At 35.3% G+C, this 22,319-nt stretch overlaps 1 protein-coding gene across 1 annotated transcript in view; it reads right to left on the bottom strand.

Moving 5' to 3' along the window:
- The window catches only part of Noc2 (Nucleolar complex protein 2), a 173,640-nt gene that overhangs the window by 46,772 nt on the left and 104,549 nt on the right, over positions 1-22,319 (bottom strand). The window contains exons 10-11 of the mRNA XM_090407937.1: positions 15,965-16,104; positions 4,654-4,765 (exon numbers count right to left, since the gene is read on the bottom strand). Coding sequence (XP_090264063.1) covers positions 4,654-4,765; positions 15,965-16,104 — 252 coding nt within the window. The remainder of the gene's footprint in view (positions 1-4,653; positions 4,766-15,964; positions 16,105-22,319) is intronic.

Here is a 22,319-nt window from a genome sequence, read left to right as displayed (position 1 = left end):
CTGGGTCATTTCCCAGCCAACCTGGCAGAGAACACTTGTTTTGCTACTCTTTCTTCGCCCATTCTGTTTAAGTGACCATACCACCTGAGATTAGCTCTGCTAATGCATTCCTGGATGTCAACAATGTCAAGTTCTTTCCTATACAGCAAATTTAGTGTTCCAACTAATTTCTCTCTTATTCCATATGATGACTTTATTCAATTGATTTCCTACCATACCAGCTTTGTTGATTCTGTTGTCTATTTCCATATTTAATTTACCATCTTCACTAAAAATCGTGCCTAAGTAGCTGAAATATTTTACTTGTTCCACAGGTTCCCGGTTCACAACACAGTTGACATTTTCAACAATTCTACCTATTTTCATTGTCTTTTTAATGCTCACCTTCATACCATATCTATTACAACAGTTATTCAATTTAGTCAGGGACTCTTGCAAACCTGTAGCAGATTTATTTAGAAGTATAATATCTTCCGCATAAAGAAAAGAACTGACATTAACATTTCCAATTCTAATACCATGTTTAATACCACTTTCCTTCATAATGTGATCCATATAGATAACGAATAACAGAGGGGATAACATATATCCTTGTCTCACCAGATTTGACATTAAACCATCTTCCTGTACTTCCTTCAATTCTAACTGCCGACTTACAACTCAAATACACACTAAGTATTACTTGATATAATGCTCCATTGACACCATATAACTGTAGCGTATTGAATAGCTTCTCTCTTAGCACCTTATCATATGCCTTCTCCAGATCGACAAAACTTAAATACAGATCTTTGACTTTTCAACTATTTGCCGTAAAGTGAAGATCTGATCCTGACAGCCTCTATTTGGCCTGAATCCAGCTTGTTCTTCACCAAGCTTTTCTTCCACAATTCTTCTCAACCGTTTCTCAAGTACGCTTGCATACATCTTGCCAGGAACACTCAGTAGTGAAATACCTCTGTATTTCTCACATTCAGTTTTATTTCCCTTTTTATATATGGGTTCTATTAGAGTGCTACTCCAATCATCGGGAATTCGTCCCTCTGTCCAGGCTTTCTGAACTATGCAGTGCAGCCACCGTAAGACTTTTATACCACCATATTTCAGCATTTCTGGTTGAATATCATCTAATCCTGCTGCCTTTCCGCATTTCAAGCCTTTGATGGCTTTTTCTACTTCAAGTATGGATATGTATTCCAGACTGTATGATTGTTGTGTGTTTTTTTACCACTGTGCTATCACTGCTTGTTTCATTTAGCAATTCTTCGAAGTAATTACTCCATACTTCAAGGATATCTTTTTCTCCTGTTTCCATGTAACCTTTATCATCTCTAACTCCTTTTACAGCACTCTTTCCTCCATTTCTAAGCTTCTTCAAAAACCTCCAGAATATCTTACCACCTTCTTGATATTTATTTTCTATGTTCTTGCCAAAGTCCTCCCATGACTTTTGTTTAGCTAGTTTTACACAGTGTTTAGCATTCTTGCATTTGTCTCTGTATTCTCTAAGAGCACAAGCTGACTTATTTGCCAGGAACTTTTGATATGCTTTCTTCTTTTCCTTCACTGCCTCTTTAACTTCCTGTGTCCAACATGGAGTTCTGACAACCTCACCACATACCTCTCTGGCTGAATCAATCAGGGTTTTCTTCAAGGCTGGCCACTGAATCTCCAAGGTTTGGTTCCTGTTCTCAAACTCTTTCATTTTTTCTTCAATAATCTTTGTGTATTTTAGTCTACAGTTCACATCTGAGAGCTGCTTAACTTTTATTCACTTTAAAGCTTTCTTACATGTTATTCATTTCTATATGAAATTTAATTTTATCGTGCTCAAGACTAAATAGTGATCACTTCCAATTTGAAATCCTCTGTACATTCTGGTGTCCTGCACCATGGAGAATACAACACTATCAACAATAACATAGTCAATGAAACTTTTCTTATTCCTTGTCTCTTCTCTCCATGTGAATTTGTGCACATTTTTATGTTGGAACATGGTGTTAGTAATAACCAGTCCATGTCCTGAGCAGAAATCCAATAGGTATTTGCCATTATTACTGGCTTTGCTCTTTTCTCCAAATTTTCCCAAAATAATTTTGTATGTCTGACAATCATTTCCTGCTCTGCTATTTAGATCCCCAACAAGTACCAACTTTTCCTTTTTCATTGTGTCAGTTGCTTTTTCTAAAGCATCAAAAAATTCCTCCACTTCTACCTTAGTAGAACCTTCTGTGGGACCATAGGCACAAATAAGTCTCATTGTCCAATTCTCCATTCTGATATTTGCCCACATCACTCTACTTGAGCCTGTCTGCCTGCCATTCAAGAAGATTAGCCTTGTATTTTGTGTTGAATACTATGGCTACTCCTTTTCCTTGATTGTCATTGCCTGAATATAACATTTTGTATTTATTGTTCAGGGAGATCTCACTAGTTTTTGTCTTTTTTGTTTCAGTCACCCCTATTATGTCGATCTGGTACTTATCTAATTCCTCAGCTAGCTCCATTTCTTTGCCATTCAGGCTTCTCATGTTGAGTACCGATCTTTAAGTCTGGTGATGTTGAGTTGGGGTGTGCTTTCAAATTTGTTCCAGTAGCTGACTTTTTGTTGTTCGTCCTGGTTCCCTGGCGAAAACAACAGGGGCCTTGTTTAACCGGGCGACACCCCAGCCGTCATGAAATTTTGTCATGTTGTACCATCATTTTCTATATTGGTTTAAGCCAATAAGAATACAATTTGGTCGGCTAAATCCTAAATTGCCAGCCCATCCTCGTTCGTTCAGTATCCAGGTAGATATCCAAGGTGCACCACAAGAAGGTGAGGAGTGGACATTAGGTCAGAAGCCCTGGTCGGTTCTCTGCATTCCTTTAAAGGCTATGTGGAGGTCTCCTCTCAGTTATACAGCTTTGACGCTTAAGCACCCCTATGGAGGTGTCCTTATAATAATAATAATAAATTTGTTTTAGCTAGCAGGACCTGACATATCATCACCACCATCACCAATTTCGTGATATGTATCTTCAAGGTTACTAAGATAGCACTACATGAAGTTTGCATTATTATTAATCTCATATCCATAATTTTACTCCAGTGTAAGCACTCCAATACTTCCATAACTAACATATCATGCTTAGATCTTGGTCTTCCTCTGGGTCTCTTCCTGCCATCTTGGCATTAAACACCTATTTTGCTAACCTTTCATCTCCCATTCTGTTTAAGTGATCATATCACCTTAGATTAGCTCAGCTTACACATTTTTCAATGCTAACAATGTCAAGTTCCTTTCTAATATCTTCATTTTTAATATAATTCCATCATTGACACCATCTGTTCACTGTGCTAATTTTTCTCAACCCTCATATTTGTGGTCTATAATCGAGTGCTTTGTTTCTAACCCAACTCTCAGATTCATAACTTAAAGCTGGTTTGAATACTGACTTGTATAGTGCTAGTTTGGTGGCTAATTAGTTCTGGTCTTTTTATTGCTGATTTTCACGCCAAAGTTGTTACAGCTATCATTCAATTTAATTAGAGATACTAAGTTTGACAATGGCACTTTCTACCATAATGTGATCCATATAGATGAATAACTAATCGTGAAATCCAAGAATCAATGAACTTCAAAAAAAAATTTGTCAAATTCTATGGGTATAGCCAGGCAGAAGCATTGCAGTAACAGTTAAATACTTTGTCATTTCTCCTAAATAGCCATATAAAAAACTTTCGTGCAACAAACCATCTACTGAATGGCAATAAACAAAATCGTGTTATCTAGCCAACTAAATTCTATAGCATCACACTTCCAACTGATAAGAAATCATATTGGGTGCATTAAAAATAAATTAATTAAACTTATAAATATAAAATTTCAGCAAATAGTTTTATTCTGTTATCTGATATTCTTTAGCAAACATCAATCTTATTAATACAAAGACAACTAATATTCATCATTCGCACGGAACAAATTATTAAGGTGGTTATTTAGTTCAACTTATCTGCCATTTCTTTAAAGTGATGGAATACTTCAGGAATTGATAACAATATTAGATATGACTAATCAACATAATGAATTTATACACCGATTAACATTCAGTATTTAGTATTTTCTCAATAACATTTCTGAGATTATTACATTTCTCTATCTCTTTACCTAATATTATAGATTATCCTGTATTTTAGAAATACTGTTTCTACTATGTTATTCAAATTCATTTTTAACATCAAGTTATTTTTGATGACATAAATAATAATAATTTTATTATTATTATTACATGACACCTTCAGAGAGTCCAAAGACTCATCGAGGGAGAGCACCTACTCTAGAACTCGTCTCCACCACTCAATCCACCAACTACCACAAACTGCAACTACACCAACGCCATCTACTGCCCACCACCACCACTAGTATTTTCACAGACAATCACAAACATCCATGGCAAGATTCAAATCTGCAGCCTTCTGGCTGAAGAGCAGATACGCTAACCACTTGGTCAACCAGGTCATTTATATATGCCAAAAAAAAAAAAAAAATTTTTTTTTAAATAAAAAATAAAAAAAAAAATAATAATAATAAAATAATATAAAAATCAAATAAAAAAAATAAATATACACACTTTTCTACCACTCGATGTATGGTTGAGAAGTTCACTCACCTCTAAAATTAATGGAAGCACTGGAATAAAGGTATCAGTATATTTAGATAATAGACTCAGAGCATGAATTAAGTGAAATCTTAAAGGAAGATACTTGGTAGTTGGTATTAACCTGAAAAAAAATGACAGTTCATTAGAATCTGGTGAAGCCACTAGTATTAGAAAAAAAAAAATATTAAAAAAAAAAACTGAAGCATTTTTAAATATGTTAAGTTACAAACATTTGTATATTAGTAAGTTTATTTGTGTACTGTTCCAATTTTTTCCTTTGCAAACATGATATGGGGGGGGGAGTACTGAACATTAATGTCACAATTCATCATTACTACATTAGAAATCCCTTAGTAGTCAATGGTGTGTTTAATGGCAAATCAATAGTATGTTTTTGTCCTAATTACAACCATTAAATTATTATACCTAATGGCACATTTTACATCTATAACTGTGCAACAGTGTTTCTCTGTTCTACTTGTATTTGTACATGCCTCTCACCACATACATTTCAATTGTTAGAATGGTCAGATTTTCTAACACACATAAAATAATGAAATAATTTTTCTTCAACTTTTGAGTATTTACACTTCATCCCCTAGAAAACACAGTCTTTCACTGTTCTTGAGTTAGTGTTTTTGATTGCACCATGTGTACATAATTAGGATCTTTGTAAAATGATCATAGAACAATTTACTTTCCATTTTCATCAATTTGAATTCAGCAGTGTAACTAATTTCTTCTTAGCCATAACACATATGCTCACTCATTTCCTTCATAGCTAGGCTTCAACTAAATGAGTAACATGATGTCATTTTGAGTATGTTGCCACATGTGCACAGTGATGCAAACAGGTGTAACCATTCATCATACTGAACATTAAGCAGCACAAAAGTTTAGAAAATATTTTAGACTTAAAATTTCGATGGGAACATTTACATAGGTTGGGAGAATAATGAGAAAATACAGTAATCCAACAACAGATATAAGTCGATACTGATTTTGAAAAATCTGCACTTGATCACAAACCTTTTCTAACTCATTTGTCAGTCATATTTTAAAAGCAATTACTTTCAAAATTTAAATACCATTAGCCCAACTGTTTCTGATATAAATAACACTGACAAATGCTATTTAATCAATGGCTGCTTATTGTTAATACTGGTATCATTACAACTGACACTATTATTAATGGTAACATTTACATCACGTTTTTCTTCCTCAGTTTTGTGAAAAGACAGATCCAGCAAGATGACAATCAATCAATCAGAAATGCACAGATAAAGGTGTAGCTGTCATACTATTCATCTATAAAAAAGGGGAATAAAATTCAGTGTGAGAATTAGAGGAATTTCTGTGAGTGTTCAAATTAAGAATTGTTAAAAACACCTGACAAGAGGCTGTGGAACTTGGTAGAGAACAACAGACCAAATAAAGGTTGTTGGTATCAGATTTTTACTTAAGATAAGCAGCCAAGAAACCATGAAAATATAACAAGGATTTGTGTTGAAGTTTTGTTGATATGGAAAAGACACAGTGGACAGAGCACATAAGCTAATTTAAGGACAAGAGTCAGCAGTTAGAACTGTAGAAAGTACAGGAAGATAGTTTGATATAAAATCAGGATGTAATATGAGCACCTACTCTTTCATAGATCTATATGGATCAATTATGAAAAAGAGTGGAAATTAAAGCCGAACTATGCAACCCAGGTCTTTATGTAATTGATGGTATAAACTCCTAAATAAATCCAGAACAATTCTTCAAGATTCTAACAAAATTGAGTAACTGCTGTAACAAATTTGGAAAGAAAATCAACAATAATAACACAATCCATGAAAACAGGTAGGAATGGAAATATTTGTCTTCTCAGCAGAAAACCTAGAGACAAGTGATGCACATGTCAGCTATTTGAGCACAATTTAGTGCTTAAGATGTGCAAAGAAATGTGGAAACAGATAATAGAATAAGCAAGACTAATATGATAGAGTGTGAGATAAACAAGTTGATATGGAATAAGGGAGAGAGAGAGAGAGAGAGTTAATCAAAATACTAAACTAGTAGTATACAAGACATTTCTTAAGCCAATTTTAAGTTATTGATCTGAGAGGTGAGTAAAAAAAAAAAAAATTAAAGAGTAGAAACCACAAATATGAGTTATGAGAAAAATTAGCCATCAACGAGACATCAGTGGAAGATTCATATTAAAAATGGAAATATTAGAAAATGACATGACAATGTCGACAAAGAACGTGTGAACCAAGTTAATCTAAGGTTGCACAGCAATGAAAGACTCAGAGGAAGATCAAGATATAAGTGTCTGATTCAGTTAAGGAGTGCTTTAAAGAAATATGTAAAAGAAATAATATTGGAGACCTGAAAAATAAACAGATTAATTTGAAAGAAAAATGTTTATAGCTATTAGTTATTATCTTAGCTATTAATAATGTGCACTTAATTATGTAGTACTTTCATGATATCCTCCACATCTCTTAAGGGAAAATATCAAAAATCGAGGATGACATTTTATTCTCTTTTTTGTCATTCTCAAGAGATGAATAATAACTTATTTGGCAACAGCAACATTCTATCACTTCTTATCACTAATATTAATCCTTTTCCAAGTGTTAGCTGAAATGAAAGTTTTATTTTTCACAGCATACAGTTTCAAAAAATTGAGGTGGATAACTTACATGGTTAAAATATTTAATTGGTATAAAATTTGAGCTAAGGCTAAAATTTTACGCCAATTAGCATTCTTGTGCTATTTGTATTTTATTATGTTCCATTCTTCAGCAGAAATGAAAAATGGAACATAATAAAATAAAATAACACAAGAATGCTAAAAAGCACTACCACCACAGCTCTAATAAGACAAGCTCTAAAAGTGGGCAGCCAGTCTCCATCCTTCAAGCAATTAAAGAGAAGGTAGAAAACTGCCATTATTTATATCTATCTATCTATATATATATATATATATTTTTTTTTAAATAAAAAAATCACGTTCCAGAGGTACTTACACCAAGTTTGGTTGAATTTCATCCAATACATTTATACATGTATGTACGTGCGTGCGTGTGTGTGTGTGTGTTGACATTGCCATGTCATTTTCTGATATCTCCATTTTTAATATGAATCTCTCACTGATGTCTCATCTATGGCTAATTTTTCTCAGAACTCTAATATTTGTAGTTTCTACTCTTTAATTTTTTTTTTTTTTTGCTTACCTCTCAGATCAATAAGTTAAAATTGGCTTAAAAATGTCTTGTATACTACTAGTTTAGAATTGTGATTAACTTTCTCTCTCATTCCATATCGACTTATTTTTTTACACACACACACACACACACACACACACACACACACACACACACACACACACATGCATGAATGCATTGGACGAAATTCAACCAAACTTGGTGTAAGTATACTCTGGAACATGGGATTTTTATTTACAGAAGATAAATAGTACAAAATTCTACCACCAGAGGATATCTGGCACTTTAAGTGTGTGGTTTGAGATTAATACACAGTAATGGCTAGTAGAGACACAACAGATCAATTTTTGTGTTTGTATAACTTACGGATACAGTTCAATAAGTCCTCCTTTCAGATGTTCTAAGAACTACATTCTGTGAATGACATTTTCTACAGTGGAATGCAAAGCTGCACTGATTTGCCTCACGTGCTGCATTATCCTTCATATACCATGTGTTTCAGATGGCCCCACAACCAAAAGTCACAGGGGTTGAGATCAGGCAAACGAGATGGCCATGCTGCAAGAAATGCACAACTAATCACTCATGTTCTGCGAAGTTTTCACAATGTTCGCTGTACCAGCAATCCAATGTGAGGTGGTGCTCCATCCTGCATGAGTACAGTGGAGTCAAGGCATCTTTGCTGCTGCAATTGCAGAACTACGAAAAAGTACAAACCGATAATAAACAATGCAGTGAAACCACACCACACTGTGACTTGCAATGAGTGTAAGGGTCTGATAGAACACGAGGGTTATTCACAGTTCCATTGTGGCAACTGTGTGAGTTAACACTACCATTTAGATAAAAATATGCCATGCATCATCCACCTCCATTCGAGCTAATAATGACAGGGCAAACTGCAGTTTCCACATCACCATGAAGCAAAGCTTGAGTATTGGAGATCTTATGGGGAAAAACCTGAGCATTTAATGCAGGATTTTCTACAGTTGAGGATGGCATGTCCAGTTGCCTTGATATTGCCTAAGCACTGCTTGACTGTTGCACATTATTCATTGTGTGTTCCACAATGGCAGTTGCAACTTCATCAACTTGTTGAGGAATAATACGTTTGTGCCCTCGCCTCACTGTTATTTTCAAATCGTAAAATCATTTTTCCAAGATTTGTCACTGGAACTTTTCTTCTATCCTTCAAATGACAGAATTCTTGAAGCATGGCATTAGCATTAGTGCATTGTTGATAGTAAAGCTTGACTAGTCACACACACATTCAGGTAAGGTGAGATCCACAGCACTTCGGTCTTATCAGAATGGCGCAAATCCATTTTGGTCTTCCTTATATTCAGCAACTCATCGATAGAAACAATGAGATTATACAAATACCGTGTAGTGCCAAATGTTCCCTGGTGGGCAGAATTTTGTACTATTTTTATCTTCTGTAAATAAAAACTCCATGTTCCGGAATGTACTTATACCAAGTTTGGTTAAATTTCGTCAAATACATTTTTTGCTACAGGGCTCTGAACACCTCTTTAATTATGTAGTCACCCTGTATATACAATATATAATATCATATAATCTGTGCGAGTTCCACGGTTGATTTTCTTGAGATGCAGGATTAAAAACCTGCGTTTCCAGAAGAAAAACCTGTACTTTCCTGTGCAAGAGAAAGACTAACCTGCAGATTGGTTAAAGGTGTAGAAAAAGCTCAAGTTGGCAACTAGAATTTAAACTTACAGTGGTCCTCCTTAGGATGGCCTAGCAACATTGATCACATACAAAATTAGGAATAATTAGAAAAAATGGAACAACATTACACCCTCCCTTTGATGAGATAACTAAAGGCAATGAGATCCATTCAAATTAGGGCAATATGTAAGAAGGGTTTGCAACTTTCCTTAAAAAGATATTCCAAAATGAATCAGCTCTCGTGTACGAGTTTTGCTTTCTCCCATATGACTTTGCACTATCTTTATTAACAAATAATATTACTCTCATTCTTAGATATGCCACTGAAGAAACTACAAATAGTAAACTGGATTGTGATGCAAAATCTTTCCATTATGGATTACAAAACTTGCATATAATCAAGCTAGGAATGACAATCCACTACCTAATAGAAAATGCAACATCTCTCAAGAAAATATAGTATCTGATCAATGACTAAAAATTAACGATGCCAAGAAATTATATTCTTGATTTAATCCTTTATTCAAGTGTAAGCAAACAAACTTTGAGCCTGAACTATTTTCAGGACTGGGCAACTCGTATAAAGAAGCTAATGACTTCACATCACTTGCCTTAGTATCCCATAATGCAAAGGGTCACTACCCAGACCGGTTTTGACCTTTATTGAGGTCTCATCAGTGGGAGCCAGATCCAGAGGTGATACCAAGGTTGAAGTAATGCAGAAGTCATATTTCCATATATGAATAGCCAAAAGGTGTCACACTTTATTAAAATACTATGGCTTACAGATAGTTGTTGGAAGTTTTTCCACTTGGTTATAATAAAAATTGGAGATGGTCTATTAAAAAAAAAAACCATTAATAAACAATTGTCAACATCTGTGCACTGTCTGTCATATTTTGCCTTGAAATCATTCACTGACAAAGCATACACAACTGACTGACTCTGCAACCCCCCCACTCCAAGCAACTTATGTCTCTATCATCGTCTGCAACCCACAAATCTTCAATCTCTCCACACATGGAGCATCATATAGTCCTGCAACCATCTTAATTACTCACCTCAGAATCCATTCCAATTCATCCACATCTCCAAGAAATCCAGGCAAGAAAATTTGTGTGCAATAATCCAGATGAGGTCTTTGAAAATCCTTATAAAGAGAAATAATAACTTTCTTATCTCTGCATGTCAGGGTGTTCTGCAAAAACAGATAATCCTATGAGCTGTTTTAGCTACTATTGCAATATGCCCTCTAAATTTCAACTCCTTATCCACCAACATTCCAAATCTCTGGTTTCATCGAGTTTCTGGAGTAGTCTTATCAATACAGTACAAAGCTGGTAATCTTTTCACTCCCAAATGAATAACCTCACTTTGCCACATTAAAGCGGCATCCGTTCTACTTTGCCCATACTGCCAGGCAATGTAAATCATTATGCAAAATATCACATCATTTTTGTTGACTATTGCCCTACTTAATTTTGCATCATCTGAAACAACTGAATGCTCAGATTATTTCATATTTCATTAATGATTAAGTTAAACATTAGTGGTCCTAGTTGAGGGCTCTGTGCCATGCCACTAGTAACAGGTCTTCAACAGGACTGCGCACATGCATAAACTACTGTGATATCTCTATCAACCACTCATCCACAACACCAGGTTCACATCCATATCCTTTGATGTAACTTATATATCAGGATTCCATGTGGTATCCTATCAAACGCCTTTTGTGAAGTTCAACTGTAGAACCGTGTGGCCATTAACATTATCTAACTCAGCTGTCGCCTTCAAAAAGCCAAGCAACACCCACATACAATATCCTATTCCTATTCTTCCAGTCCTGAATTTTGTCTTGAACCAACGTCTCCAATACTTTCACCAGTTAGTATTTCCAGAGTAGTCTATAATTAGCTACTTGTCTTGGAACCACCTTTATGCAATGGAACTATTCTTACTTCTTTCAATTCCCTTGGGACTCTACACAAGCTGAGATTCAGATTAAACAATCTAGTCAAAAGGACTACCAATTCCTTAGCACATTTTCATAATACACGTAATATCCCATTGAATCTCATAGCTGTATTGACATCCAGATTATTTAAGATCCTATGTACTGTGACTCCCTCTATCCTTACTTCCACATTAATCCCCAACATATCTATTACTGTAATATCACCTGGACAATATACTCTTGCAAAATGATTATTTTGCAAGAGTATGTTTGTCTGCTCACTTATGTACCATCTGCATTCTTCAAAATCATTAGATAATCATTGCTATGATCAAATTCCTGATATACTGAATATGCTCAAGAATACAGTATATGATCTTCTCTCATGACATGAAAAACTGATATCTTTATATTTCATTTTTAATATGATTCTGCTTATTAAGGATCTGTCCATTCCCCTAATTTTTCTCAGAATTCTCATATCCATAATCTCTAATCTTTGATGAAATGTTTTACTTCTAACCAAGCTCAGATCCATAAGTAAAAACTGGCTTTTTACTTATGGATAGCAGTTTTAATTTATGGAATATCTGCTAGTTTAAATTTCTGACTAATTTCTCTCTTATTCCATATAAATTTATTCAGTTAACTCTCTACTATACCAGTTTTACTTTTTTTGCTATGTCCATATTTAATTGTGCCATTTTCACTAAAAATTGCTGACAGACTTGTATTGGATTTCATTATCATCTCCATCAAGTAAAGAGCTGAGATTGATATCTCCAATTTGATATTTGATCTAATGCCACTTTTCTTCATAATGTGGCATTAGATGATAACACTGGAGATTAGTGTGCACTTTTGTCTCAAACCTGATTTTATATCAAGCCATCTCTTGTAACTCCTTCAATTCTAACTGCTAACTTACAACTTAAAATACAGGCTTTATATTCCTATGATTTCTCTATTTGTTTTCAAGTGAAAATATGATCCTGACAACCTCTATTTGGAGGAAACTCAGCTCGTTCTTCCATAAGTTTCTTTTCCACAATTTTCCCACCTTTTTTCTCAAGAATGCTTGCATAAATCTTATCTGAAACATTCAGCAGAAAAATTCTTCTGTAATTCTCTTCCATTTTTTTTTTATAGATGGGGTACTATGAGAGCTCTACTCCAATCATCCAGAATTCGACCTTCTGAATTATGCAATACAGTCCATCATAAAACTCTTCTGGTCACTACCATGTACTTCACCTACGTTTCCATATGAAATATGGAAACGTAGGTGAAGTACATGGTATGAAATATGAAAAAAATATCAAAATCTAAATGTTATCAAAATCATTTGATAACATTTAGGAGTGGTAATAACAGTTCACAAATTGACTACATTTTGACTAGAAGAAAACATCTTAAAGTCTTGACAAATTGTAAAGTAATTCCAACAGATCAAGTAGCACAGCAACACCGACTGCTGTGTGCAGACTTTAAAATAAGATCGAAGATAAGAACCTCTGGATGCCATGGGATGAAGACAATTAAGTGGTTTCACTTAAAAGAGGAGAGTGTGAGGAATCGTTTTAGGGAGAGGGTGTTAGAGAGGATTTCGGATGGACTGGAAAGTGTACAAAATTGGTGGAAACATAATTCAAAAGTAATCCTGAGCTGTGCAATCGAGGTGCTTGGTGAGACATCTGGAAAGATTAGAGAGCAGAAGGAGGGTTGGTGGTGGAATAATAATAAGTGGCAGTGACAGCTAAGAGGAAGGCAAAGCAGAAGTGGGATGAGTCAAGAGTGGAAGAGGATAGAGAGGTGTACAGAGAGAGAAAGCAAGAAGCCAAGAGAGTTGTGGCACAGGCGAAGGCATATCAAGATCTGTATGATCAATTAGAAACAAAGGAAGGACAGAGAAAAATTTACCAACAAGCGAAATGTAGAAATAAAGCAGCAAAGGATATCTTACATGTGAGGCAGATCAAAGTCGCTGAAGGAAGAGTATTATGGAGGGATGTGGACATAAGAAACAGATGGAAAATGTACTTTGAGGGACTTTTGAATGAGGAAAATGCAAGGACTCACAGAGAAGATGGGCAGCCTTCTGAGGGGATGGTGCAGAACATCAGTAGAGCGGAAGTGACGGAGGCCATGAAGAAGATGAGGAATGGAAAATCAGTGGGCCCCGACAGAATTCCAGTGGAGGCATGGAAGGCACTGGGGGAAGAGGGAATTGACCTGCTGTGGGACCTGTTCATGAAAGTTTGCCAACAGGAAAATATACCCGAGGAATGGAGGGAGAGTACTCTTGTCCCCATCTACAAGGGTAAAGGGGATGCACAAGACTGTAAAAATTACAGAGGAATAAAGTTGATGTCCCACACAATGAAAATCCTAGAAAGGGTTTTTGATGGTAGATTGAGGAAGGAGGTGGAGATTGCAAAGGAACAATTTGGCTTCATGCCTGGTAGATCAACAACAGATGCTATCTTTGGGTTACGGCAGATGATGGAAAAGTATCGAGAGAAACAAAGGGAGTTACATCTGGCATTTATTGATCTGGAGAAAGCATACGATAGAGTGCCAAGGCAGGAAGTCTGGAGGTGTCTGAGAGAGAAGAAGGTGCCAGAGAAATATGTCAGGTTGTTGCAGGAAATGTACAGAAATGTGAAGACAAGTGTTCAGACCTGGCTGGAACAGACAGAAAGTTTTCAAGTAACAGTTGGCTTGCATCAAGGGTCAGCATTAAGTCCAATTCTGTTTAATATTGTGATGGAGGTGGTAACAGAGGAGGTGAGAGAAGATGCACCTTGGACAATGTTGTATGCAGATGACATCTTACTGTGTGCAGATTCAAGAGAAGAAGCGAGAACTAAACTGGAAAGATGGAGAAAGTACTGGAAGAGAGAGGTATGAGACTGAGCAGAAGTAAGACAGAGTATATGTGTTGCAAAGTGGGTGGCGGACAGGAGACAGATCTGGAGCTGGAAGGAAATGTCATCAGGAAGATGAGAGACTTTAGATACTTAGGTTCAACAGTGGAAGAAGATGGAGGAGCTGAGAAGGAAGTGAGATGCAGGATACAAGCGGGTTGGATACAAAAAAATGCAGGATACAAAACAGAAAAAATAACATCAGCAGGATGGCAGTAGCAGAGATGAGAATGCTTAGGTGGATGTGCGGTGTGACCAGAAAGGATCGTCTGAGAAATGACTATGTCGGGGGAACAGTGAAAGTTACGAACTTAGGAGCAAAAATACAGGAGGCCAGGTTGAGATGGTTTGGTCATGTGATGAGGAGGGAAGACGAATATATGGGAAGAAGGGTCATGCAGATGGATGTGCAAGGAAGGCGGAAGCGTGGGCGGCCAAAGAAGAGATGGAGGGAGCTGGTAGAAGAGGACTTGAGGATGAAGAACTTGGATGTGGTGACAGCCCAAGACAGGAAGGTGTGGATGAGACTCATTATCAACAGTGACCCCACTTAAGTGGGAGAAGCTGCAGAAGAAGAAGATGAAATGGGCTACCATTAGACATGAGCACATCTTCAATGAACATGTTCAAAGGGAGGTAATACATAGTTTAGCATGAGTGACTAAAAAGGTTCCCGACTACTCATTCGCAATGACTCCTTGGAGGAGCTCATGAATATATCACAGATATTCATGCCAAAAATGGAGAACTTCAAGACTGGATGTTGGCTGGTTTGAATTTTGTTGGTATAAAGACACCTAAAACTATTGTACTATGCCAAAAGTCCCATGTTTAGCCTCTAGAGCAGTTTCTGGCGTATTTAACTCTTAGCCCACCCATTCATAGTACTGATGCATGATAGGTTATAACCTTCAAGAGTGGAATTCACATAAAAAGAAGCCATTAAGGCTATGAAGCCGCTTTAAGTTGAAGTGTTTTCATGATCTTTCTATGAAATTTATGAACAACATAAATACTACTAATCCAAATTATTCTGCACCAGAGACAGCTTAATGCAACCAACATTCTGCCTGCCCCAATAGGAATACACTAGGATTTGAAATGGCTATTGTGAGAAACCTTTTAAATACAGTATAATGAAAGGTGAAATACTCTTCCCCAGCAGCTCTTTAGTAATGTAACGAAATCTTAAAAATTCTGTAATGGATTTTTCCCCTTCCAAACTAATTTAACAATACAATCGTATTTCAAAAATCATCCAAGTGTTTAAATATTTAAATTTTGATGGATGAATTGCTCACTTATGCCCATCTCGTTTATGCTTTTTTTTTTTTTTTTAAACTAGCTAATGAACTTTCTCTGGAACTGCAGTTAAATTTTGCTCTAATTAAAGATTAAAAATTAGACTACATTCTTCAGAATTAAGTTATGGAGACAAAATCAAGCATTTTCTACTTATTCTTAAAAATATACCTACAAAAAGATTTAGTTTCATTCTCAACATACACAAATAAGCCAAAATAAGTTATTACCTGATAGTTCCTATGGATATCTGAACTAGGGGATACACCAATGGCTTCAAAATATTACTAGGATGAAACGTGGAAATTAAGTGGATCCAGAGAAGGAGACAATGAATATACTGCCAGTTATAGACCACCTGATAAGCATCCTAAAGGATAAAATATTATATAGTCTAAATAAATGATCAATGTGAAACTAAAATAAAAATATTTACCTTTTGGAGGATTAAAATGAAAGCATGCCAAAAAGTTTAAAAAGGTTTTAAAAAATAAAGTTGAACTCTCAATGTGAACCATAGATAGACATATACATCTGTGGTTCACAATCATTCCTGGCAATAAAACCCGAATAGTATCAGCAAAATACTGAATAGTCATATGAAAAAATATTGTTTTAATGATAGAAAAGAGTTCTTTGATAAATTCAACAAACTGTATGACTCTTTCAGAAGTTTGTAGGTCTCTCATATCACCTCTTTTCCTCCCATTTGTCTGCAAGTCCACAAATTCTCAACATGTTCTCATAATCTATGAGCATATTTTGCAGTCTAATATCATCATAATGCCCTCCTTTGTCCCCTCTCTACTATACCTTGAAAACTAGATATCAAAGCCTTAAAGATGAAAAATGACTTCCTTATCCTTAAATGTCAATGCTTGTTTCAGTGATGTAATTATCCTCTAGTCTGGTCAGTTTCTTCTAGTATAAGCCCACCCTTGACATACCAGAATATAAATATAATCATTGTATCATACCAGAATATAAATGTATGCTGTCATTATAGCATACCAGTGTTGGAACATCCTTCTTGGCTCTATGGTTCACCATCTTGTTGTAATGTTGTTCTTAATAAAATCAATTAATTGCTGGTTGATTACTAATCAAAATATAAGGAAATTTATATTTATACTGCACCACTCTATATTTAGATTAGCCCATGTAAAATAGTAGAATCAATCTTCAATTAACTTAGCAGTCTCCTTATTCAGACAGGCCGAATTTAACATTTTACACTTAGGGCTCCCACAAGGTTCGAACTTTTTATGAACGGTGCAATGAAAAAAAATCACACAATATTGAAATCAATAAAACAAAACATTTAATACAAGGTTTTATGACAAGTACATAAATTTAACTCCGAAAATAAGATAATACAATTAACTCGGTTCTTCAGGTCAAAACATTCATATTAAATTAGACTTCAAATCTTTAGATACTAAATTCACAGTTCTCTCAATAACAAAGATTGTTCACACTATTCAATACTACAGAATCTCTTGCTAAATAAATTTGCTAGTATCACTCAATTACACTCTACATTTAACACTTAGCAAGCACTTATAACATTATTAATCACAGCAGTTATTACTTCAAGGGGAATTACTTTCAAACTTCTAACTTCGGCTAAATTCAGTGAAACGCCACAGTAAATATTAGGATATTCAAGATGGAGCTATCATTTAATCCTTCACCGGGATTAATCCTTACCACATTAGATTCAATGTGAGCACATTTCAAAATATATTCACTTATTACTCCGATGGAACACTATTCAAAAGAATTCTTCAAGGAGATAACTGAATTATTATTTATCGCGCTACACAATTCTTGACGGGCTTAGCATAAGGCAGAATAATTATTCCATGTTTACTACTGCATAACAAGTTGAGCTTTGTACAATCCTTCTTTAAAGCGACATAGGAATACATAGTAATTCTAAAACTTAGTGGATTTATTCTGAATCTTCTATTAATCTTCCGGTCTTTTAGTTATCCTATTACGGCAGCCGCTGACTTTACTTTCAGATGTCTATAAGTTTTCTCCTTGTCTCCGTACACTTCTGAATACTACTCCCTTGAATTTCCTGCCCTTCAGTGTCCTTGTTTACTTTTATCTCTTGCTCATATGCATTCTTTCTCCAAACTTAAACTTGTTCACTCGTCCAACTCATTAATTCCTTTTCTCCCAATTATCGAAGCTCGCGCGTTCTATTTTATTTCTATCTCTATGGTAACAACCACAACAGAAGGTAAACATAAGTATTAGCGTTACATAAGGTTATACCTTTACACTCAGTAATGAAAAATAATAAATAAAAATATTATAGTTACTTAATTTCTCCTTCACTTTCATTTACAAATATTAATAATAAAACATATGTTACAGTTTATATAAGGCACATAAAAGTTACATACATAGTTCCTCATAATATTATTGAAGGAATAAAGTAATAAGATAAATGTCATTTACTACAGAGTCCTTTCAATAGTATAATATACATTAAAATTATATAATTAAATAATAACTGATAAAATTCAAGGATAATACATGAATAATAAATCTTAAGCAAGGGACTAACAAACAATATTTAAACAAGCCTTGCTTGGTATATGGTAGATTATGTTAAATGTGAATGAAGAATAAAAACATACAAAACAATTTCATTCACAGTTTAACACCAGAATATAAATTATGCACTTTGGTAGTGTTTCTTAATATCTAAGCAATCTTTTGATTTCTTGCAGTCTGTTTTATTTATGTAATACATAACATGTAGTTCCTTTCTCCAAAGTGCATAATTTATATTCTGGTATGCTACAATGACATCAGCCATCATCCTGTGCCCAGGCTTCCAGTCTATTCAAACCAGCCTGTTGGATCTCTACCTAACCTTTAACTGTTGCTCTTTGTGGTTTATCTACAGCAAATGATATACAAACTGAATAGTGGTCCAAGTACAACTCCAATCATATACTGCTCTCCAATGTCTGTCCATCAGCCACCCTCTTATCCATGTCACCAGCTTTACAACTATCTCTATTTGCTCCAACTTTTGTAATAGAGCTCCATGCAACATCCTGCAAATGTCTTTGCAAATTCCATCAATACCATGGTGGATCCAACTCAGCTATCACTTATTGCAGAACATGATTAAACTACCAACACAAGATTCCTCTCTCTCCCATAAAGCCATGCTGCTCTCCAGAGAGTATCATATTTCTAACTGTCCATTCATGAATTCTAGCCATAACTTTTACAATACCTTAACCACCACTCCACAGTGGTGGTTAAGGTATTCAGCAGTTATTTTACCTCTTTCCAGGAAAGAGGTAACACTGACCTCAGTATTGCATACACTAGGCTGATAGTTCTTAGCAAAATGGGCACTCATTAAATGAAAAATCTCTTCTGCATCTGTCAAAAGAGATTGGTATCACTTGCATACCACCAGCATTCATTCTTTCTTTTACTTATGGCATAATCATTATGCCATAATTTGGAGTCTTTGAAGAACTATTTGGCTTCTTTTCACTTGCCTGACACCCGACTTAAATGCTCTGGTTAGAGACACTAAATTCTCTCACACTTTCCTGTAACACATCGGCAGATATCTAATCCAACTCCTTGGAAATATTCACACTGAAATTTTTTAATATCCTAAACACTGTTGGTTCATCTACCTTTGTCTTAATTCCTATCACACCAGTCACATTACCTCCAGATGATGTTTGCAAAGTAAATCAAATTGTTTTACAGTAAGCAGGAAGAAACAACTTTAATGAATAAACTTTGTGATTTCATTTGGTCTACTTGACTAATCATTATTACTACTACTACTACAAGAAACTTCCTGGGAGTCAGGGACTTGAGGAAGGCTGCATATCACTCCAACCACATCAACCTGTCATACCTTCTCTCGAATTCATTCACACTATCTGTGCTCACTACTTCCAAAGGTAAGCCATTCCAATCATATATCATTTTAAGAGAAGAAAAATCTAGCTACCACCCTTTTCTTAACTACATTCATTCTCAACTGCCATGGATGTCCTCTTCACATCCTCCATAAAATTAAATATCTCATCTACTAGTATATGGTATGACTCTTTCAGAAGTTTGTAGGTCTCTATCATATCACCTCTTTTCCTCCCATTTGTCTGCAAGTCCACAAATTCTCAACATGTCCTCATAATCTATGAGTATATTTTGCAGTCCCTATATCATCGTAACATCCTCCTTTGCCCCTCTCTACTATACCTTGAAAACTAGATATCAAAGCCTTAAAGATGAAAAATGTCTTCCTTATCCTTAAATGTCAATGTCTGTTTCAGTGATGTAATTATCCTCTAATCTGATCAGTTTCTTCTAGTATAAGCCCACCTTTGACATTTCACTAACAGTCACTTTCACACACACAATTCCAGCTTATTCAAATCATTCTACAAGTGCTTCATGTCAGTTGCATTGACATCTTTGCATCATTGTCGACAAATAGCAGTAAATCTCTTGTCAAATCCTTCCTGATGTCACCATGTAAAGATTTAATAACAATGGACCAAGGATTAATCACTGGGATACACCACTGCTCACCTTAAATCATGCAGACTCAAATCCTTCATACACCACTTTTTTGATATCTATCAGTTAGCCATCCTCTTATCCAAACTAGCAGTTTATAATCCAATCTCATATCTTTCAACTTATGCAACAGCCTTCCATGCTGTCTCCTGTGAAAAGCATTGGCAAAATCCAAATGTATCATGATATTTTGCCTTGTTTAACTCAACCATAATATTATAATAAAATTTATGCAAGCTATGCAAACATGACTTCCTCAGTAAACCCATATTATTCATTGCAAAGCATACTCTGTTAACTTGTTTCTGTGTGCAATTTCCAAAATCTTCGCCACTACCACTCTAGACATACTGATAGGTCAGTGACACATCGGTCTTTGCACTACCTGTGATAGGATTATCATACAATTTTTACGCTCCTGTGAAATATTCCCTGTGCTGACAGGGAATAGGCACAGCCAGTTCAGCTGAATAAGCTTTTAGGATCCATGGCAATATCCCATCAGCCCCATTGCCAAATTCCTGTTCAGTTTATGCAACAGCTCTAGTACCTTTTCATACACCTGACTTTCTTCATCCAGGAAAGAGATAACACTGACCTCAGTATTGCATACACTAGGCTGATAGTTCTTAGCAAAATGGGCACTCATTAAATGAAAAATCTCTTCTGCATCTGTCAAAAGAGAGTGGTATCACTTGCATACCACCAGCATTCAGCAGTTATTCTTTCTTTTACTTATGGCATAATGATAAAATTCTTTTGGGTTGCCTTGAGCTTACAATACTTAGCTTTCAATACAATAGTTGTAATGCTTCTGGCCTATGCCTTATAATTTTCATCATCATCCTCATATGGTATTCTTACACATCATCTTCTAAAGAATCTCTTGTTTATTAAGAGTGAAAATCCATTTCACTCCTACCCCCTGTTTATTTGCTGAACTGTAGGGACACATTCTAGTATTGCATTACTGATGTATTTTTTTAATACTTCTCTTGCACTACCGAGATCTTCTCTGCAACCAATACCATGGGATCAAACCTTGTATTCTCTTGAGCTGGTCATAAATTGTTGCTTTGTAGTTGAATATGTAACCTTTACTAAATGGAATATCTGTTACTTAGCCACTTTCAAGATCAGTACAGTATGATCATCACCTTCTGTTCCTTCTATTCCATGCTGCTTAACAAGTTATCTCCCAGCTTCATTCTTATGAGACCACTGCTACCCAATCAGTGTTCAGATAATTAAAATCATCCATGATGATTAATTGTTTAATCATCATGGATGATTTTAATTTAAATAAACCTAACAGATATTTGGTGATGCATTTCATTGTTATCAGCAACTGATCTACCACGTCTATAGTACCACCATATATTTCATCTTGTTAGATCCCACTTCACACCACATAGCTTCAAATGTGCTGGAAAATCATCACTAATATTGCAACCATAGCTTTCTACCCTAATTGGACTCAAAGAATCCAATATCATTAGCACCCCACTCCCTCCTCGCCTGTCTATCCTTCCTAAAAATACTCTATCCTTCACACTAAATACCAGTTAGTATACCTGCTTCTAAGAGCCATGTCTCACTATGTCAATAATCTGGCCTAATATTCCTGGCATTTGTGTTCAGATACAATAAGTTACTTCCATGCTGTTTTGTATACTCACCTTTGTAGTCTGATGACCCAGCTGGATAACTTTCAGATCTCTGTTCATGAGCACATAATCATACTTTCATCATAATCACTTTGAAAGTAGTCACAGGCTCGAATGTAATGATTTTTAACCCACACAATCATCATTATGTAATATCGTACCTGATTCAGTGCATTTTTTGCTGCTCACTTCCTTGTTCATCAAATGCCTCTCTAATAATTTTTTTTGACTTTTTCCAATTCCCTCATTCTACATCTAACAATTTGTTTTAGTCTCAATACTTCTAAAGTTAGTTCATTCTCAATATCCTTATTAGTTTAAGAAATGACATGCTTCT

Source organism: Typopeltis vanoorti, chromosome 2 (assembly GCF_054136105.1).
Source record: "Typopeltis vanoorti isolate ZY-2024b chromosome 2, IOZ_Tvanoo_1.0, whole genome shotgun sequence".
Classification (NCBI taxonomy): domain Eukaryota; kingdom Metazoa; phylum Arthropoda; class Arachnida; order Uropygi; family Thelyphonidae; genus Typopeltis; species Typopeltis vanoorti.
This window is presented reverse-complemented; position numbering and strand designations above follow the sequence as displayed.